The sequence below is a fragment of the Octopus sinensis genome, linkage group LG1 (assembly GCF_006345805.1).
Source record: "Octopus sinensis linkage group LG1, ASM634580v1, whole genome shotgun sequence".
Lineage (NCBI taxonomy): Eukaryota > Metazoa > Mollusca > Cephalopoda > Octopoda > Octopodidae > Octopus > Octopus sinensis.
The window spans coordinates 100,006,127-100,027,442 of record NC_042997.1 but is presented as its reverse complement, the minus strand read 5'-3'; the positions used below and the strand labels follow the sequence as shown (position 1 = coordinate 100,027,442).

The following is a 21,316-nucleotide window of genomic DNA, read 5'->3' as shown; positions in this document are numbered from 1 at the left end:
AAAGAGGACAATAATGAAAAGACAGTTAATTACATACAACCAAACTGTTTACTGCTTGATCTATCAACTGGAATATTGATTGAAATCTGTTTCATAGTTTTCCATGCAACCAGTCTTTTAATGAATCTTTACTGTTCAAGATTGAAATTTAAAAAAAAAATATGAACTGTGTTTCTTTACTTAAAAACTTGTGTGACAACTTGCCCCTATCTCTCTCCCTCTCTCTCTCTCTTTCTCAAATATATGCACATATATGTACATGCACACAATGCATATGTGCCTGCATACACATGTGTATGCAGGCACATCTGCATGCACATATATCCATACACGTGTGTGTATGGATATAGGTGTATATCCATACACACATGTACACACGCATTGAACATACATGTACACATGCACACACACATGCCCACACACACATGTACACATGCACATGCACACACACATGCCCACACACACATGTACACACGCACATGCACACACACATGTACACAAACACGTGCACATGCACACACACACACGTACACACACATGCACACATATCATGAAACACGTGTTGTCTTTAAATGGAAAGTATGAGATTCTGAATAGATATAGTATTATATTTAATATTTTATGGCTCGGCTGGGTATAATATCTTTCAATGTTGATTGAGTTGAGGGTGGTTCTGCCTCTAAAACTACTTTCATATATATGAATAAAATATTGTGGACTCAGAATTAATATTCCCTAATAATTATAATAATATGATATATATATATATGAGAAAATATTGCTGCAGTAAATACAGTGACGAAATACATTTAAATTGATATAAATAAGGATAAGATTGTTAATTTAAAAATAAAATAACGATTTTATCAAGTGTTTCTCTTCTGTGTGTATTCTACTGATGAGGCAAAGCATTCCTAAATGCAAAATCAGAAATCCGGGATCTAGAATTATCCAGGATCTTCTACTAGTTTCATCTTGTCTCTTTGTTTTCTCTCCGTGTTGATATATTGACAATTAAGGTGGTTTTAGAGTCAGATCATGGCTGCTATTTTCAGCATGGTGGTATCTCGTAGATACCCTAATTTATAATTTTAATAATTATTACCTTTGAAGGCTATTTTTTCCATGCTGACCACTTGATAAAAGCATTATTTTATCTTTAAATTAATGATCTTATCCTTATTTATATAAATTTATATATATATATGTATATATATTGCTTTATGTCTTCAATCCTATGCTCTTTGATCATAACACATAAAACCGTTCCATCTCTTAGTAAAACTCACAAATGGCAAGGTCACTTGTTTAACATGTTGTTAGCTTGGTGCAAAAATAATTGTGGTTTTTGTTATTTTAAAATCTGATGCTTGATTTGGAATAAACTTTTATCGAACTATGTTTGGTCTAAACCATGTCAGCATGGAAAGTGGACGGTAAATGATGATGATGATTTGTGTAATATGCTATTTGGAAATTTAAGCAGATTTTGGTCCCTTTGATTCATGCTAATAGGTTTGCTTTCACTGTTTACTCTTGCTTGTCAAATTGAACATGGAGAAAACATAAATTTTTTTTAAATAAAAAAGAAGCAATTTCCAGCAATTTTATTGTAAGATCTCAAAAATGGAACACAAAACAGTGGAGATTGCTTGCAATATCAAGCATGCAGTTGGTCAGGTGGCCATCAACAAACACAGCTCAACATTGATTCAAAAGGTTTATGTGGTGGAGACGAGAGGTTTGAAGATATGGAATGTTGTGAATGACCTTCTATGGTTGACAACAACCAGCTAAGGACCATTACCAAAAAAAGTGGATCCATACAAAACAACTCAAAAGATGGAAAAAAAAAAAAAAAGAAAGCACTGACCCTTTAACTGTTGTTTGACATTTGCACCACATTGTAAAGTCAAAACAACCTTGACAGATGGTTGCCGCATGAGTTGAATATAGATTTATAAAAAAAAAAAAAGGAAATAGTTGTTAAGAAGTTTGCTCTGCATTTCCTTCGTGTAGCAAAAGTTATTTCTCGATCATGTTGTGACAAGTGCCAAAAAAGGAATGTAGCAACCGACAATAGCTGAACTGAAGGGAAGCACCAAAACATTTTTCCAAACTAAAAGGTTATGACCAATAGTTGGTGGTTGGCAGGTAGAAATGTTGACTACTAATCTTGAATTCTGACAAAACCATCATAGCTGAAATGTACTGCCAGGAACTTAGAAAAAGCACCAAGAACTTTAATGTTTACATCTAGCATTTATCAATTGAAAAGAACCAATTGTTCTCCATGACAACACTCAAACATGTTTTTGAAAATGTCTGTAGAAATTGAATAAACTGGGCTATGAAACTATGTCAGTCACTTTACTTTCCAAACTCTCTCTTCTCCAATTGACAACCTACTTTTTCAAGCATCTCAAAAACTTACAAAAGTTACTAACAACTAAAATCAATATTTCTTGTGAAATATTGATTTCAAATTTTGGCACAAGGCCAGCAATTTTGGGGGTGGGTTAAGTTGATTGTACTGACCTCAGTACTTAACTGGTACTTATTTTATTGACCCTAAAGGAATGAAAGGCTAAGTCAACCTTGGCAGAATTTGAACTCAGAATGTAAAGATGGATGAAAGCCCCTGAGCATTCTGCCTGGCATGCTAACGATTCTGCTAGCTTCCTGCCAAGATATTGAAATGTTTTAACAACTAGGCAACAGTTCAAAATACTTTTACAAAGAAATCAATCAGTTCTATAACATCAGAATTCTGTGCTACCAGAAACAGATTTGTTTCTGGTTGGTAAAAATGTGAAGATTCTAAAGGTTATTGTTTCAATATATTTGATTTTTAGGTAATATATATTGCTTCAATGTTGTTAGCTAAATGCTAGAATAATTTATTTTGCATTAACCTGATACTTGTACATCTCAGATAGTAAAAGAGTAGATCTCTTACCTGAAGTTGTCTCTAGTCCAAAGGAAAAAAGATTCTTCTTTCCACGGCTATAAACTGACTTCTGGACAATGGTTCGAATTGAAGAATATAGCAACGAAGAACGTTGCAAAAGCAGGTCCTTTGACAAAAGATTCAGCATCGGTTAATTGATCTGGAAGAAAGCAAGAATGAAATTTTGAGTAAGATAGTAGTGATGGAAAAAAAACTTGTAGTGATTATAGACTAGCTAATATTTCGTATGGAATAATCATCAATCTTTTTCATTATCATTTAATTGCGCGGTTTTTCATGTATGTAGGAGTTAGCTGAGATTTGTTGAGATTTGTTGAGACAGAATTTTCCACAGCAGGATGCTCTTCCTCTCACCAACTCTTATTCATTTCCAAGTAAGGTAATGTCTTCCCTACTCCAAACAGGTTTTCATGGAAGATTGTGAACAAGCATCATTTCTTGTATAATAGTGAAGTTTGCTTACAATAAGTATGCAATGTCAAGACAGGGAGACACACACACTATATATATATATGTATGAATAGCAAAATACATGACAAACTACTTTTCAGTTTCTGTTTTCCAAAGATGACCTGTACAGAATAATAACTTTTCAAATTCTTATCATTATTAGCAGAAGCAAATGTAATAATTAAAAAAAGAAATACAAATTAGCAAGGCAAATATTAAAATATTAAGCAAACCCATTAGATTTCACATCAAAATATTTTATTCTATTATGGTAAGATTTCATACAGCTCTATTTTTAATATTCATAACCAAAACTACTGCATTTGCTTTATTTCTATGTATACTAAGTCTAGATTATTCCTAAGTGTTTTTAATTTAATAGAATACAGAAGATATCTATTAAGATTTGAAACCTGTCTGTTGCTTTTTCCAACTGCTTTTATTTTACAAAAATTATACTTGGTTGATATTGTTTTGATATAAAGTTTTTTACTCTTCTGAAAACCTTCAAACAAATTATTGTTTTATTTTTATTTTACTACTTATTTATCTATTTATTTATTTTACTATTCAATAGAAATGATGGAGCCCCACGAAAGTGCAACTATTTACTTTGTCAGAAGCAGGTTGCAATAAGGGAGGTTTTTTTATGTTTTGGAACAAAATTTATTTGTTGCATTAATAAGGAAGGTGTTCATGCAATACAAGTAAAAGAAATATTCAGATGATACAACATAAATGATATGTAATATATATATATGATATATGAGAGTCTTCGTAAGAAATTCAACATTGGGTTAATTTTTATACATCAAATACATATTCATGATGTCGTGGTGTGTCATCTTCTTTGATCATTCCAGGTTGAATATGCAGCTGTAAAAATAGCTACAAGCCGTATTTGTAGGCTTTGCTTACGGAAAGTTCTTGCCAGGCCACCCAACTATCATGTGAACAACAACCAGTCATTGGATGAAATCTTGGTTGTGTGCATGATTGAATTGTGATTTCTATGTGGCAAAATGTGTAAGTGTTTTTCCTTGGCTATAAAATGAAAGGAAATCTTTGATGATTGATGAAGTGTGTGTGTATTTTCATGAGCAATTATTTAATGCTTGCCATATCATATTCTCAGTAATATATGAGTTTAATAAATTGCACAAGAGAGAGCATTCCTTAGAAAAATTTATTTGCAATGACAATTTCTTACAATAAAGTTCCTTGGTACACTTCCACTGATTTCTATCAGCAAGATGCAGGTTTCCATTCAGTTTCATATCATCAACATTAAATGTGATGAAGATGGCCATAACTTCACAGACAAGTATTTGTGACTTATGTAATTACAGGTAATGGTTTTAACTCTTCAGTTAATATTTGATACACCTGAGAAATTAATCCCCATGCATTGCTTATGTTAATTAGGAATTTAATTAACATATTTGGTAGGTCTAAATTTAGTAATGACAATGTCCAACAACCTGCTTTGTTCTAGCTAGGTGGCAATTCATATTTTACTTTTGTTTCTTCATACTTTAGGAATGCACTTTCTCTTTTCAGCCTAAAGGTCACTTACTTTGGCAAAATAAATACTTTCACTTGCATGGAGCCATGGAATGGAGTGCCAAAATGTCTTATTTCCAACATTACTAGTTTAATGTCAATGACATATTTTTTCAACCCATCTTTGCATGCGTGTATGCGTATATATATGTGTGTGTGTGTGTGTGTGTATGTGTGTGTGTGTGTGTGTGTGTATGTATATCTTAAGGATATGTACTTGCATAGCAAGTGACCTGATCTGAGATCGTGTGCTGGAATGAAAACAATTGTGGCATGGGAGATGTTTATAAGCCACTTAAGAAACACACAAAAACCACTAGATTCACTTCAACATTTAAATTTAATTTGCCAAAATATTTTTGTCACTTTGAGACCACAACCTGTTCACTGACAAATTCCATGCTGCATGTGTGTGTGTGTGTGTGTGTATGGTTTCCATATGCCTCATTTTTAAGTAAGTCTGACCAGGTTTTTATCCCAATTGATCTGAAATTATGTCCTGTTTTTGAGAAAATTTAATTTGCTATGATTTTATACCAATTTGCTGGAAAAGTTATGAGGTATTGATACTAATTGGTTTTGCTAGCACATTTTGAAACACCTGTAGCAATAATCCAACTAGGATTTGAAGTCAAGACCTTCTGCTCCACTCTCATGACAATCAGAATTGTTTCTTCAATTCAAAAATGAAGGAAAAAAATAAAAAAAGATAGTCAGTGAAAAACTAGATGGCCTCCAGAAAAACCAGTCAGTGAAATTTTCATGAACTGCTTTGCATGAGAAATTGTGAGATTTGTTTTACATGAGAAACAGAGAGACTGCACAGATTAGACAATTCAACTCATCCCACAGACAATTCACTAAAATTGTTAGAGAGACCTGTACAACTTGCTGAGACATCTCTATTTTTGTCTTCCAGTTTTAACTCTTAAACAAGCCACAGAGAAAAGATGGATTTTTGACAACTATACTTAATTCCTCTTCTTCTCTTTCTCTCTCTCTCTCTCACACACACACACATTCAGGGAAACACAAACTTCTCTCCAGTGAGAGTTCATATTCCTTTGCTGTACACACACACGAACTTTTGGATTAAACAACAATGAAATTTTTTCATTGTTTGATGAGTAAGTAATTCAATCTGTATATTTTATCAGTTTTTCTTGCCATATTATTAATTGTATAAATTTCTCCTAGTGTCAGCATGTCCCAGAATAAACTGTTGTGATACATACTTCATATTTCACTTTACTTCGATAGTTCATACATATTTCCCTTAAAAAATTTTGATTTATTTTACAAAGAGTGTGTACATTTATGAAAGAACTCAAATTTTGCACTGACAGAATAAAACATAATCACTGTTTTGCAAAATTCTCTATGAAACATAAAAGTAGGTCAGATAGTTAAAGATTTGAAATCTCAAAGCAAGTTTTTATACAAGTTCATCATGATTAGGTACCTTTTTTTAAAAAAAGAAAAAAAAAAGAAATAATCAAATTTGAGTTTCTCATTGTCTAATTGTTACTAAAGAAGGCACTTTGATGATAAGAGAATTGATGAAATGAATGTGTGTCAAAGTCACTTGTTCATCATATGTTGTTACTTTAGAAAGAAAAATCCAGTCGAGCAGAAAAGAAAAAAGACCAGAAAAACAGAGTTAATTTTATAATATCATGTTGGGATTTTTTCTGAGTAGTAATGAATGTAGGTATACTGGAACGGTTAACTAGTGTAGCATTTGTATTTTGCACATAGTCTGGTTGTCAAAACAGAATCGGCCAAAATTATTTGCATGAGAGCTTTTGGCCTTTTGGTAGAAAAAGAATTTCATTTGCAGTCATACTTTGCCATTCATGACTATCGATCAGCTATTGTGTTTACTCATCAATAGCATCTTATATCCCAATATCAGCTTGCTGCTCACTGACTCAGTCTATCACTATGTTCATCAGACTGTTTGACTGCTTGTTGTTCATTACTCTTTTTATAAACTGTGGTCAGCATAGTCAAAGCTTGACTGATTGGAAATCAATCAACAATTTGGGATTTGTTAGAATTTTTCACTGATGTTTGTCAAAGAATATGATGTGTAGTTGTATAATAGCTAAATTGATGGAGGCAATTTATCCCATATTTCAGGAATTCTGAGTGTGAGAAAAATAATTCCAACAGTCATAGGAACTGTGTTGTTTTTTTACTTTGTAAGCTTGTCTATGAGTGTTAGACATGGAATTCAAAAAGGTGTCCAAGGTTGTAATTGGAAAGATGGTGGATGATCTTGTGGGTGTCTACCAAGTCAGTTGCCAGATGTCTGAGCTTTAATGTGTCCATGCCCAGGGAAGCAAGATACTCAGAATATGGGAGATGCCCGACAGCAGGTATTTGTCTGGATGCAGGTTTCTGAACAGTTTTCAGGAGATTAATATGCCGAGTAAGATAGGGTTCCAGATTGGTGATGCAAACTCTTTGCATGGCTGTACCATAGTCATATACAATTTTAACCCCTTCATTACTAATCCGGCTAAAACTGGCTCTGGATCTGTAGTACAAATGTTTTGTTTTCATAAGCTTTGAATTAAAATCTTTCACCAAACCTTAGTCACAATTAATATTCCTAACACTAGATTAATGATAACTAAGTTATTTTACTAAATTTGTTGTTATATTTAAAATTAATTGAAAGAAACACAGAGAATCTCAAAATAAATACATTAATGAAAGGGTTAAGCAGCTAGCTGGAGAGTGACTGACAAAGGTTTTGCTGAGTGATGCTAAGATGCCCTCAGCCTTCTTGACAATCTTAGAGATGTAGCTTGTCCAATGCAGATTGCTGTTGACAATAATACCCAGGTTACATTCACTAACAGATTTCTTAAGATTGGTGTTGTTGAGGGCGTATGTAAAAACTGAGTTTTTCCTCCCAAAATGCATGGTGATGCATTTGTAAGCAGTCAGCTTGAGTTGCCAGTCAGCAATCCATTACTGCATTGTGTCCAGGTTTAACTACAGGAAAGATCTATAGCACATAGGATCTGTTCTTTTTAACTCAAGGTACAACTTGATGTCATTTGCATATTTCAACCCTGAAACATTCAAGTTGGCATCTATACAACAAACAATAATATATATATATATATATAATAATAATAATATAATAATGTATGCAACAAACAACAGAGGCCCAAGAATGGATCTCTGTGGTACACCAGATATTGTCTCATAGGATGAAGAATGATGTCCTACAACCACGACTACCTCTTTTCAACTGAGAATGAAGGACCTCAACTAGTTATAAAGGTCATCTTTCACACCCATTGCACAGTTTTGCCATGAGTCATTTGTGTGGCTTTAGCAAAGTCAAGATTGATAAAATCCACCCATGAGCCACCATCAGTGATTTGGGTGATGTCCTCAAGAAACTTGATGAGTTAGCTGCAGCAGCTAGAGTTGGGAATAAATCCAAACTGTGAGGGCTGAACTAGGTTGTGAGAGCTCCAGAAGTTTCAGAGAATTTCTTTGACACAGGACTCCATCAGTTTGATGATACAGCTAGTAAAACTGGCTGAAAGGTAGTTGACAGGTAATGTACAATCACCCTTTTTAAACAGGGGAATGACACTGGCTGTTTTCCTCTGTTCTGGGGTGACACAGTTATTAAGGCAAAATTGGAAGAAAAATGAAAGCTGGTGCAAAAGAAATAATCCACCTTGTTTGAAAAGTAAGACAGGAGAAGCATAGTTGGGCTTATTCTTGAGGTAGCATTGCAGCCTTGCAGGTGTAAATTTTATACACACACACACACACACAAACACACACACACACACACACACACACACGTACGTTTATGTACATGTATCTAAAAGTCTATACCTACAGCTTCTATTTGTTTTAATTTTTCTTTTGTAATGTTTCCTTGTTATCTTACTTTTATCTGTGATGATTTTATTACCCTCTACTCTTCTTTTCAGGCTTTGATAAACTAATTAGTCAATCTGTTTAATCCAAGTAATTTTAAAGAGCCTTGTTCCTCGTTTGTCAAGAAGTCTCTCTTACCATCAGCAATGTAGAACACAAGGTACTTGAAGTCATTGACCTCCTTGAGTTGTGTACCATTCTTGTAACAGATCTGCAGGTGGCTTTCATCTTCATTGATGGTTATGTATTCAGTGTTTTTTGCACTGAAAAAGACTCTGGTTGCAGCATTCTCAAGTGATGTTAACAACACTAGCACATTACACACAGGTGTGAGCTGTGAAAGCAAGACCATCAGTATAGTCAAGAACAAAGAGATACATACACGATCTGTTGACATTTTGATGGTGAGGATCTTAAGAGGTTATATAACATGGCCTTTCTGTTGACACTATCAAATACTTTGGATAATTTCATGGACTGGCTCCTGTGCAGGTGGCACATAAAGCACCATTTGAGTGTGGTCATTGCCTGTACCACCTGACTGGCCCTCGTGCCAGTGGCACGTAAAAGCACCCACTACACTCTTGGAATGGTTGACATTAGGAAGGGCACCCAGCTGTAGAAACTCTGCCAGATCAGATTGGAGTCTGGTGCAGCCATCTGGTTCACCAGACCTCAGTCAAATCGTCCAACCCATGCTAGCATGGAAAGCGGACGTTAAACGATGATGATGATGAAATGATGCCTTTTGCTTGCAGTTTCTGAGTTCTTCTATGAATCCTTTCCAAGGCAAGCATCTGCAGCAGTGTTGATCAGCTTTTGCAGAAGCTGTTTTGGTTCTGTTGTAGGATGGAATAAATATGAGGGAAAAATTCTGTTGAGGAGTTCTAGATTTTTGAGACTAGGAAGGGAGAGTAATTCTGCCATTTCAAAGAAGATGAACATCACCTTGTTTTGGTAGTGGAATAATTCAAGACTTCAAAAAAGCTATTGGTTTGTTTTCTTTAGAGGTCTCATTCCAGAAGTCCAACAGATAAACAGATAATTATGGAAGAGTGGACTTTTCTGGATGCTGGCCAAGATGTTATTTTGACCAGCAGTGTTGTTGCTTGACGTTTTCAGTTTTGGAGAGCTTCTATGATAAATGGCTTCTTCTGGATCAGCAAGCTGTCTGCTAGAATATGTTACTGACATTCTGTGAAACCAAGGTATAGATACCCCCCACCAATATTACAGTTGCCTCAGGTTACATGATGTCATGTTTACAGGAATTGTATAGTATGACAACAGATTTCAGGATATGGTCAGCAATCTCAAATTTTAAGAATAAAAGTTACAGTTTCTTCTTGGCATTTTAACTCAGATCACAGTAGTTAATTTCAAAAACTACAATTACGACACCCACCCACATAATATGTATGTGTGCGTGTATTTAAGTGTTACTATAAACATGGGGTGTGAGGTGGAGTTTTTCACAGAGAATATTAGTCTATATTTTCTTGGGTCATGATGTGTATCCGTTTTCTAACAAAAACCAACTTTCACCACCACTACTATTTATTATCAACACTGCTATCGATAGAACCGTTGCCATTACCAACCCATCAACTCTTTAATGACCAAAGAACAGCAACAATTATTTAGTATGAACAAGTTGAGCATTTCCATCTGAAATAAAAATAATTATGAGATAATGTTGTGCTCAAGTGTATTTAACTTGTTTTTGATCTTAGGTCAATGGGGATTGACAACAACAATATAATCAACAAGAACAATATGATCAGTGTCACCACTAACAATAAATGCCAATCACCAGTAGTATTGGATTGATCAACAATTCAAGATATCTGGAAAGAAGTCATCAAGTATAGCATCAAGGTAGTAGTGTGAAAAGGAGCTGTAGAAGGATTACACTGGATATTAAACTTGATATTCTAAAAGGTTTTTTATGCAGAAAAAAAAAAAAAAAATCAGCCACATTGTTAAAACAAAGCTTACAGCATGACCATACATACATGACAAGGGAAACATTAAGTAAAGTATTTAAGAAGTTACTCCATCAATGGTTTGAACCTTATCTATTATATAAAATCCATTATGTCTGTGTGTGTGTCTTCTAGGATCTCAGGCAGCCTCCATCCACTTGTGCTCAAATTTGATATGTAGATACTGACGGTGTCAGGGCATGTATAAGTCTTTAAAAAATTTCAAAAATCGATTCCAGGTGAGAATGCGATTGATAAAGCCGTGGGAATGTGCATTTGTCTACCTTTATTTCTTCTTTTGCTGGTGTTTCAAATTTAGCTTAAATCAGTGTTTCTCAAAGGGAATAGTTGGACAAGTTGTTTTGAGAAAGTTTGGTTTAAATGTTTCACAACTCAGCACTGTCCATTGGACGGGGGGGGGGGCGTTTTGCTCGTTTTTCATAGATCTAATGTGATGCTTAAAATGAGATGGCTTTTCAATGTATGAATTTAAAAACTTATATGGCCAGACTACATCTGTGACTCTACAAATTTTCCTCAAGCAACAAGTCTACATCGAATGCAGAAAGATATGACACTTGAAAATGATATAGGGTTTGATATAGAGGATTATATAGTTGAGTTGCTAGAGAAAGTTTATTTAAAGAGATGGTGTAGTTAAAACAAAAGCAAACTGAAAATACAGATGACAGTATGGGAAATTCCAGCAACTACACTTGTCTGGAAAGAATATTGTTAAACTCTTGGTACTTATAGGGGAAAATCTGCACGTTTTTGCTGATAATAATCCTTATTTTGAACATAACTTAAAAAATACAAGAGGAATTTACAATGATTTCAGTTCTTATATTGAGCTGTACAATTAGGTGATGTGCCATAAACATCAAACATTTTTTAATAAGTTCTTTGTCCCTCAAATAGATGTTGCAGATGATGAACTGAAATATTGTGACCCCATATTATAAATAATGGTCATTATATATTTTTCCTTTATTAGAACAAATTTACTGATAGGTTTACTCAATTAGTCTATTGAGTTGTTGAGGAAAAATTTACATATACACACACCACATTATTTCAAGTTTTTTATTCTATGTCAGACCATGTCTCTCCTGACAGATAGATCTTTTTATCAGGATGGGTTTCTGCATTATTTGAGTCAGTTTATAATGTCATGATAAAAGAAGTTTCTTGTTTTCCATTTGGTACTGTGATGTAAAAAATTTTTGGTCAATATACAGTTTGATACCCATTAATGAAAAAAAACCCCGAAAAACCCTAGCCTACTAGGTGTATTAAAAAATCTGTAGAAAACGGATATGAAAAATAAATGTGCACAAACGAACGGGTGAGGGTGGGGAGACGACTTTTGGAAAATTCACAAGATCTGATTTTTCCCTCATAGCTTACAGGAAAATGGATATCTTTTAATGAAATTTTACAGAAACACCTTTCAAACAGCATAGATTACGATTATAAAGAAATTTATGGGGAAAATGTTTTCCGAGGGGGTGGGCAGAGGACAGTCGGAAAGTTCACACGATCCGTTTTTTTCTCCTCATAACTTTCAGGATCTAGTTTAGCACTAGGTCACCAAGACGAAAAAGAAAGCCAGTCAAATAGATGTAAAAAATGTGGACTTCGGACACTGGTAGAATGTCATATAAAACATCTTTTACTCTTAGCGTTCTTGAGAAAAACTTCGGTTTTTTTTTGTTTTGGTGACTGGATACTAAACTAGATCCTAAAAGTTATGAGGGAAAAAAAACGGATCGTGTGAACTTTCTGACAGTCCTCTGCCCACCCCCTCGGGAAACATTTTCCCCATAAATTTCTTTATAATCGTAATCTATGCTGTTTGAAAGGTGTTTCTGTAAAATTTCATTAAAGTTATGAAAGTTATGAGCGAAAAATCGGATCTTGTGAATTTTCCGAAAGTCCTTTCCCCCACCCTCACCCCCATTCGTTTGCGTAATTTTTTTCTACACATTTTTTATTACACCTATTAGATTTGGGGGGGGGGTGACCGGGCGCTAAACTAGATCTTGAAAGTCATGAGGGGGAAAAACAGATCGTGTGAATTTTCTGACAGTCCTCTCTCCACCCCTTCAGAACCCCCCCCCAATTTCTTTATAATCGTAATTTGGGCCATTTGAACGGTATTTCTATAAAATTTCATCAATATACTAGCAGTATCGCCCGGCGTTGCTCGGGTTTGTAAGAGAAATAACTATATAAGCAATTTTAGAGATGTAAAGTATAATAGCCATCTCAATATGGCTAACCACAAAGGGGGGGGGGTTACTGTAGCTTTTTACGTTCTGAGATTTAATAATAAATTTTTAGAGAGTTACTTCCCTTATATATGCCAAAAATGCATTAAAAATGGGAAAAATTGATGGTAATTTTTTTTTTTAATCGTAGACGCGCACTAATACCCAGAAGGGCTCGATATGAATCACGACTATAACATACCCGGTTTTGGTTAAACTGCACCGCAAAATGTGGGAGTAGTTAGGAATTTAAATCGTAGGAGACAGACAGCACACAACCTCTCTTTTATATATAAAGATATCCATTTTCCTGAAAGTTATGAGGGAAAAATCAGATCTTGTTAATTTTCCGAAATTCCTCTCCCCACCATCCACGTTCGTTTGCGCAATTCTTTTTTTCATATTTGTCTTCGACACATTTTTTTTTAACACCTAGTAAGCTGGTTTTTTTTTTTTCTTATTTTCTATTCTTGAACAGCCAACGAAAAGCTGACCATGGGTAAAGCAGGGCTCTTCCAGGTGTAAACCGGTAACCAAAAATGTTTACCCTTGCAATATGTTGATGGTTGTGGCAAAACTAAGACTCACTGGAAATTTAAGATGTTTGAATTGAAATAAAAGCTCTTGTGCACTTATAATCTAATCGATTCATCATATGCTCGGAGAGAGACAGATAGAGAAGGGGAATCTTTTCTGTTGCTGTCACTGATTTTGAGATTTTAAAATTAAGTGAAAATTTTCAAATTTGATATATACATGTGTAGCGTATCTCGGTGATATCCTCACAGAAACGAGATCATTTCTAATATATCTCTCAAACAGTGAGGATATCACCGAGTTAAGCTACACATGTAATTTTTCATGGGAATATTAAACGATTCTTTTCCATTTTATGTATGCATTACATAGTCACTTAGAAATATAACAAAAAGATGTTTAGAGTAATTTATGTAACTATATATCCAGTTTCTATCATTTAAACAGAATACACAAAGAACATTTTCCCAGAAAAAATTTACATTTCAATTGATGTTTTAGAGAATTATTTTATTTATTTCAAATTTCTCGATTTAATTGCCTCTTATTACCTCCCCTTGATTTTGAGGCGTGGACCCTTCCGCATTACAACAAATACATACGTACACGCATACACGCATACATATATGTTATACTAAAGTTTCAACAACTATACTAAGTTTCAGTTATTATCGCCTTAATCGGATGAACTGCCTTGCTCGATAAAGAAAAAACCAAATACTCGTGGAAATAAGAATATCCTCTTAGCAAGGTAACTATATATTTTTAAAATAAACTAACAGTCTCAGGTTACGTTTCATGGTATAAATTACGATAGATCAAATTTTCACAGTCGATTTAATAACTTTCTCTAGGCCTTTCCTTAACGGCGATCTATTATCTATCTGTATAATGTTATACTAAATGTGGTTTGAAGATTAACATTTTAATAACCGAATGAAAATGCCTTGTTCGATAAAACAAAAACAAGAATATCCGCCAAGCCATGACTCCAAAGCAACGTAGCTATATATTTTTTTAAGAAAAGAATTATCTTGGGTTATACATAAAAGTACCAAAGTTATCCCCGTATAAATTACTGTAGACCTAATCTTCATATTTGAGTTATTAACTTTTTATAGGCTTTTCCTTTCTGACGATCGAGAAGGAACAATTTTACTGGTGTTATAGTGTTTAGAGTGAAAATCCATTGACCCATTGATATTTGTTACGCCCTATATTAACCGTTAAGCCTAGGTACAACAATTTAGGATCTTTTCCTTTTGATCGGCAGGTCGATAAATTAATTTTTTTTAACTAAACACTTTCAAACTTCGGATGAAAGTGTTTAGTTAAAAAAAATTAATTTATCGACCCGCCGATCAAAAGGAAAAGATCCACAATTTATACCAAGCAACTCTTATATACAAATGCCTGAGTAAGCATTCTTATTAAAAAAACAAACACTTATTCAGCTTGTCTGTCTTAATTTAGCTGCACGGATTTCATTCACCACCACAAGCTAACCATGCTACGATATGTGTGTAAATAAACTAAAATTGGTGAAACTCAATGGTGTTGCATGGTAAATAGACTTATTTAATCGTAGTATGTTCCCAGTTAAAGAGCACCATTTCCATCCGTCCTGAATCTTAACCTAACTGGTGGAATCTGTCAATATCTTCGACAGTCACAAGGGCGTTTCTACATGGCCACTTGACCTGCTAAAAACAGCAGCCAATTCTACCTCGTATCACACACTTCAATCTTAAAAATAAGGGAAGAACGCATTGGATAATCTAAGCCGGGATACTACGCGTAAAAGAAAAAGATGGAATGGTCGCGAGTGGAATGTCTTTGATAATAAAAAAAATTTTCTTCAGTCAGGGCTGACTTCGGATAAACAACACGGCAGAATCACTTACTGAAACTTGTGTGAGCTTCCGTTAAAATATCAGATGTAATTCGTCGTTCAAAAATATATATATATAAAATAATTTGAAGGTCATCAGTACTTACTTATAAACACGTATCAAGCTGGTCTTTTTAAAAAATTATCCTTTGATTTAACCGACGTTATTACTCCTCGGAGATAAAATGAGATAAATAATTTTATCTCATTCTTTCTGTGGTCCTTATTAAAAGATGAGTACCTTAAACCTTACATAGGCTGTTGTGATTGAAAGAACACGATTTCGACCCACACCTAATAAATAGTCTTTAATAATACAGAAATGAAATGTCTTTTATATACATATTTTTTTTTTTACTGGTCCCCCTTTTATCAAATTATCGATTGTTTCAGACAATTGTTACAAATATATTATATATAAAAAATACTGAATTTTCAACAATTATTCGAATGTATGGTTACCGGAAACGCTATTGAGTAACGTCATTTTAGGTTTTGAGTTCAATACCAACGAAGGCGCACAAACTTGCTAATCTCGATGTAAGCTTAACCATTTAGATGATGGATATAAAACTAGACTGTCTTTAGATATTTTGTAGATCATTTGCGTAAATGTCGTATGATTTAGAAATATATAGTAGAAAATATTAGAATACAGTTTTATTTATTATAGATCTACACAATGGGAAAAACAATTAATAAATGTTAGCAATCTAGTAAATATATCTGCTTACACAAAATTGAAGCACTTGATATATATATATATATATATATATTATATATATATATATACATTACTCCTTTTTGCCAGCTGAGTGGTCTGGAGCAATGTAAAATGAAATGTTTTTCTCAAGAACACAATGCGTCGCCCAGTCCAAGAATTGAAACCACAATCTTACAATCATGAGTCCAATACCCTAACCACTAAGCCACGTGTCCCCAAATGCCATAGCACTCATAGAAGAGTTAAAACTGAACTTGTAAAATGCATCAAATATACATAAACAGTGAATGCTTTGAGCAGATTTTTATAGAATTTAACCCTTTTGTTACCATATTTCTGATGAAATACACTACTTTTTGTTTCATATAATTTTAAAAATAATGAAGAATTTAGTAAAATGATTTTGTATTATTAAACTGGTGTTTGGGACAGAAATTTTGATGGTTAGTTTTAAGTTAGATTACTTTAGACAGGAAGTTTGTATGATAGGGTTGGTATCAAAAGAGTTAATTATCAAAATGTTTATGTTGTGTATTCAGAATAAATTGCATATTTCATTCATTTGTTTATTTTTATCTCTTTTCAGCTGATCATTATTAAATTGGACACATCTGACTCTACAATAGAAATTATTCATTTTTCTGCTAATATGAATTGAAGATATTTTCTGTTGGCATGTAGAAAAAAAGATATGTACAGTCCATTATTCTTACAGACAATCCTTTTAATTTGCTATAATTAAAAAATTGGTCACTGATTGATTAAACTAACATGCATAGCAATGGTGAAACTTAAGTGTAATCTGCATAACACCATTCACTCTACAAGTCACACATTTCAGTAGCTGTTTGACATCCATGACAAAAGAAATTCTATTGTAATAAATACTTCAAGAGCAACTGCACCATCTGTTGCAGAAAAATGATCATGTCAGTCAGTAATCAAAGCACTAACAGTGAGGCCATATTGCACAGACCATATTGTGATAACTGCAGCATCAGTTTTGCAGAAATAGTCACAACTTCCAATATTTTTTACAAAAGTATTACAATGATAATGAAAGCTGTAGCTCTTGTAGACATACAGCTGGTCTTGGAACACCTCTTCATAATGCCTGTTATAATAAATACTGCAAAAGAGAAAGAAGCTTTAGCCATCACTTGCAAGCACAAGTTTCAACCTGGTGACAGTGAACTATCAAAGATGTGACAGCTGGAAGGAAAGAAGGCTGCACCAGCACTTCATTGATACTCATTTCCAGCTGAGTGGACCTGAAATTAAGTACCTTGTGGAAGGGCATAACACATCACCTGGTATTGAACCCACAACTTGTGAGCCCAACATCTTCACATAATAGTGTACTGAAGTGAATAAAAGATGAAGGCCTGAAGAAGTGTAGACATGATGACTTTGTATGATGGTATAGCACAACCTTCTGAAAGATGTACAATGTTTGAGGGAAAATTCATTATACTGAAATATATTTTTGTTGATTTAATATTATTTAAAGCCTACCTTTTCAACTAATTTTGAACTTTAGGAACACCTCTTTACCTCTCTTTATTTACAAGGGGGTGCTTAAAAGTTCCTGGCTGTGGGTAAAAGAAAATAGGGGAGGATCAGTTAATTATGATTTTATTCAACATATTCCCCTCTCAGATTCACACACTTATTACAGTGGTCCTTCAGTTTTCCTAAGCCCTGCAAAAGAACTTGGATGGTTGACCCTCCAACCAGGCCTTTCATGATACCCTTAAAACCAGGAATTCTTCAGCACCCCTGTGTAGTAGAGACAGCTATGAACAATTTTATATTAAAGCACATTGTACCATGACCAGAAATAAAAGTAAGAAAAGACAATTCGAAAAATTAAAGATGTCTGTTAAAATTTGTTTCCTTATACCTTGTATCTATATTTAATGTAATCCAGTTTTTGCATTTGAATTTTTGTTTGCTTTCATTTATTGATAAAAGTGGAAGAAAACAGCATAATTAATACTGGCCAATGTAAAAATCCTACTTGGCTATTTATTCTGTATTGCCAAAACAAATAATGCTTCAAAATAGGTAAATTATGCAGTTCACTCTACTTATTTATTTATTTTTTTCTAAAATAGTCTTCAGATTTCCAAGTTTTGAATATCAGAAATTCCAATTATAGAAAAGAAACTTTTAAAATATTTTATTTCCTCCTTCTCACTGATAACATAATACTTCATCTTGAGAAAATACAAATTCTTAAAAATTTATACAATACTGGATTTTATAGGAGACACTTCTTATATTTGTGAACTATATTTTAAATTTATTTAGTCTTAACTCCAATCATATATTACATTATGTATGGGGTGTGTAGGGCAGCAAGTAGCAGAGTCATTAGCCCAGCAGACAAAATGTTTCACAGTATTTCTTCCAGCTCTTTACGATTTGAGCTCAAATCCTTCCAAGGTCAACTTTGCCTTTCATGGTCAAAAAAGTACCAGTCAAGTACTGGGGTTGATGGTATTGACTAAATCTTCCCCTTAAAACTACTGATGTTGTGCCAAAATTAAAAGGAATTACATGTGGGACATATGATTTATTGATTTTGAAGCATTTATTTTGTTTTCATAATGCAGAAGAGCCAAGTAAGATTTTTTTACATTTCCCATTATCACTGGCCTCAATTTTAATTACATGGCTTTTTTCTTTTACTCAGTTATTTATCGTATATACTCAAGTAATAGTTGATCTCATGTAAAAGTCGACCCTAGCAGTTCATGAACAAGAAGACATTTGTTTATCCTTTATGTAGAAATAATATTGTTATAAAATTGTGTGGTTACCTTACTGTAGCCTGCTCTTTAGGTGGAATGCTCAGTGCTTATAGTAAAACACCATTTAATAGCAAGTACCACATCTGTTGATGGGTACTACATCACTATTACTAAAATGTATACACAGGATATGCTGCTAGCCTGCATACATCTTTAAGCACAAACACATGTGTCATACACTTGTTTCACAGATAGCACTGTTGGCAAATGCCACTGTCTGAATTCGTACAAAGGCATGACTTTGGTAAGTCTAAAAACATTCAATTAATTGCTAGATCAGTGCTTCCTCTGCAACCATTATATTTTCCTCATCTCCAAATACAATAAATACATGCGTCATACACTCGTCTGTTTACATGGTGAGAAATGTGTCTCACAGACAGCACTATTGGCGAACAACAAAAGCTACATGGTTTTTATGGGTTTTGTTATTTACTAGGACGTGTATTTTGATGCATAGAATTGGTAATATTACCGTAATTCATTGTGTTTTTTGTTTTTATTCACTTAGAGATCAGTTGAGCTTCTGATATGGTACTATGGATTCTGGCTTGAATTTCAGCCCCTCACAAGTAGTATCCATGTAATAGTTGACCCCATAAATTTGACCTTAAAAAATGGTCTAAAAAAATTACCTTTTACCTGAGTAAATACAGTATTTTTTCTATATGTATAAAATGTTTGGAAAATAAAATAAAGTCAGTACTAAAAGAAAACAGGATTTCTAATAATGATTGATGAATTGTTATTTAATCTTGCCCCTTTTAAAGAAAAATGTTTTGTTTGCTCAGTATCAATGTCATGCAGCTTTACACTACTCACAAGGCACACAAACACTTCAGGCATGGTATGAACAATTGCATTGCAGAAGTTGGAAGATAGTAAGTTAAAGCAAATACAATTGTTTCAAGCAGTCTTAACCCTTTGTCTGTCCTGTGTATCATCTGGGATACACAGAGCGTATTTTCCAGGCATCCATGCATCAGATATGATATACATTCCCAGTTTATTTTGATCACCTGAGCAACTTGAGACTTATGAAAAGAAAGCTTTATATTACTCAGAACATATGAAACAAGAACTAAAAGTCTGAAAACAAGCATGGGCATTTAGGACAAACTTATAAAAATGCTTTGTACAGACTGAGGGTGAAAGATATGAAGCAATAAATAAGTAGCACATATCATCATCATTGTTTAACATCTGCTTTCCATGCTGGCATAGGTTGGATGGTTTGACAGGGAGCTGTCCAGACTCATGATGTCTGTTGTGGCATGATTTCTATGGCTGGATGCTCTTCCTAATGTCAACCATTTAACAGTGTGTGCTGGGTACTTTTTATATGATATCAGCATTGGTGTGTTTACACAGCACCAGCACGGGTGCATCATCATCATCATCGTTTAACGTCCGTTTTCCATGCTAGCATGGGTTGGACGGTTCGACCGGGTTCTGGGAAGCCAGAAGGCTGCACCAGGCTCCAGTCTGATCTGGCAGTGTTTCTACAGCTGGATGCCCTTCCTAATGCCAACCATTTCATGAGTGTAGTGGGTGCTTTTTACATGCCACCGGCACAGGGGCCAGAGGAGGCTGGCAAACGGCCACAATCAGTTGATGCTTTTTATGTGCCACCGGCACGGAAGCCAGTCAAGGCAGCGCTGGCATCGGTCATGTTCGGATGGTGCTTTTTACGTGCCACCATATATGATATACATTCCCAATTTATTTCAATCACCAGAGCAACTTGGGACTTATGAAAAGAAAGCTTTATATTACTCAGAATTTATGAAACAAGAACTGACTAAAAATCTGCAAACAAGCATGGGCATTTAGGACAAACTTATAAAAACGCTTTGGACAGACAGATATGAAGCAATATGTAAGTAGCACATATCATCACCATCATCGTTTAACATCTGCTTTCCATGCTGGCATAGGTTGGATGGTTTGACAGGGAGCTGTCCAGACTCATGATGTCTGTTGTGGCATGATTTCTATGGTTGGATGCTCTTTCTAATGCCAACCATTTAACAGTGTGTGCTGGGTGCATTTTACATGACACTGGCATTGGTGTGTTTACACAGCACTAGCATGGGTGCGTTAATACATATTTGAGGAAAAAAGGGAAAGCCATACAGGGATAAATTATTTAGCCTTGACATTGCAGAACAACACCATATAATAATTA

General features: G+C 34.3%; 1 protein-coding gene and 1 long non-coding RNA gene across 4 annotated transcripts in view; one reads left to right on the top strand and one right to left on the bottom strand.

Moving 5' to 3' along the window:
- LOC115213836 (apoptosis-inducing factor 3) overlaps nucleotides 1-16,337 on the bottom strand; it is an 88,591-nt gene extending 72,254 nt beyond the window's left edge. The window contains exons 1-2 of one of the 3 annotated variants that reach the window (XM_036503231.1): nucleotides 16,323-16,337; nucleotides 2,960-3,110 (exon numbers count right to left, since the gene is read on the bottom strand). In XM_036503231.1, coding sequence (XP_036359124.1) covers nucleotides 2,960-3,098 — 139 coding nt within the window. In that variant the 5' untranslated portion in view covers nucleotides 3,099-3,110; nucleotides 16,323-16,337. Of the gene's footprint in view, nucleotides 1-2,959; nucleotides 3,111-15,695; nucleotides 16,032-16,322 lie in introns of those variants that run through there. The other 2 variants (XM_036503224.1, XM_036503240.1) reach the window with 2 other exon arrangements.
- Nucleotides 14,224-18,174, top strand: LOC115213816. Its single transcript, XR_003881869.2, has 2 exons — nucleotides 14,224-14,448; nucleotides 16,899-18,174. It is a non-coding gene; the product is annotated as an uncharacterized LOC115213816 (long non-coding RNA).
- Nucleotides 18,175-21,316: the final 3,142 nt, after the last annotated feature.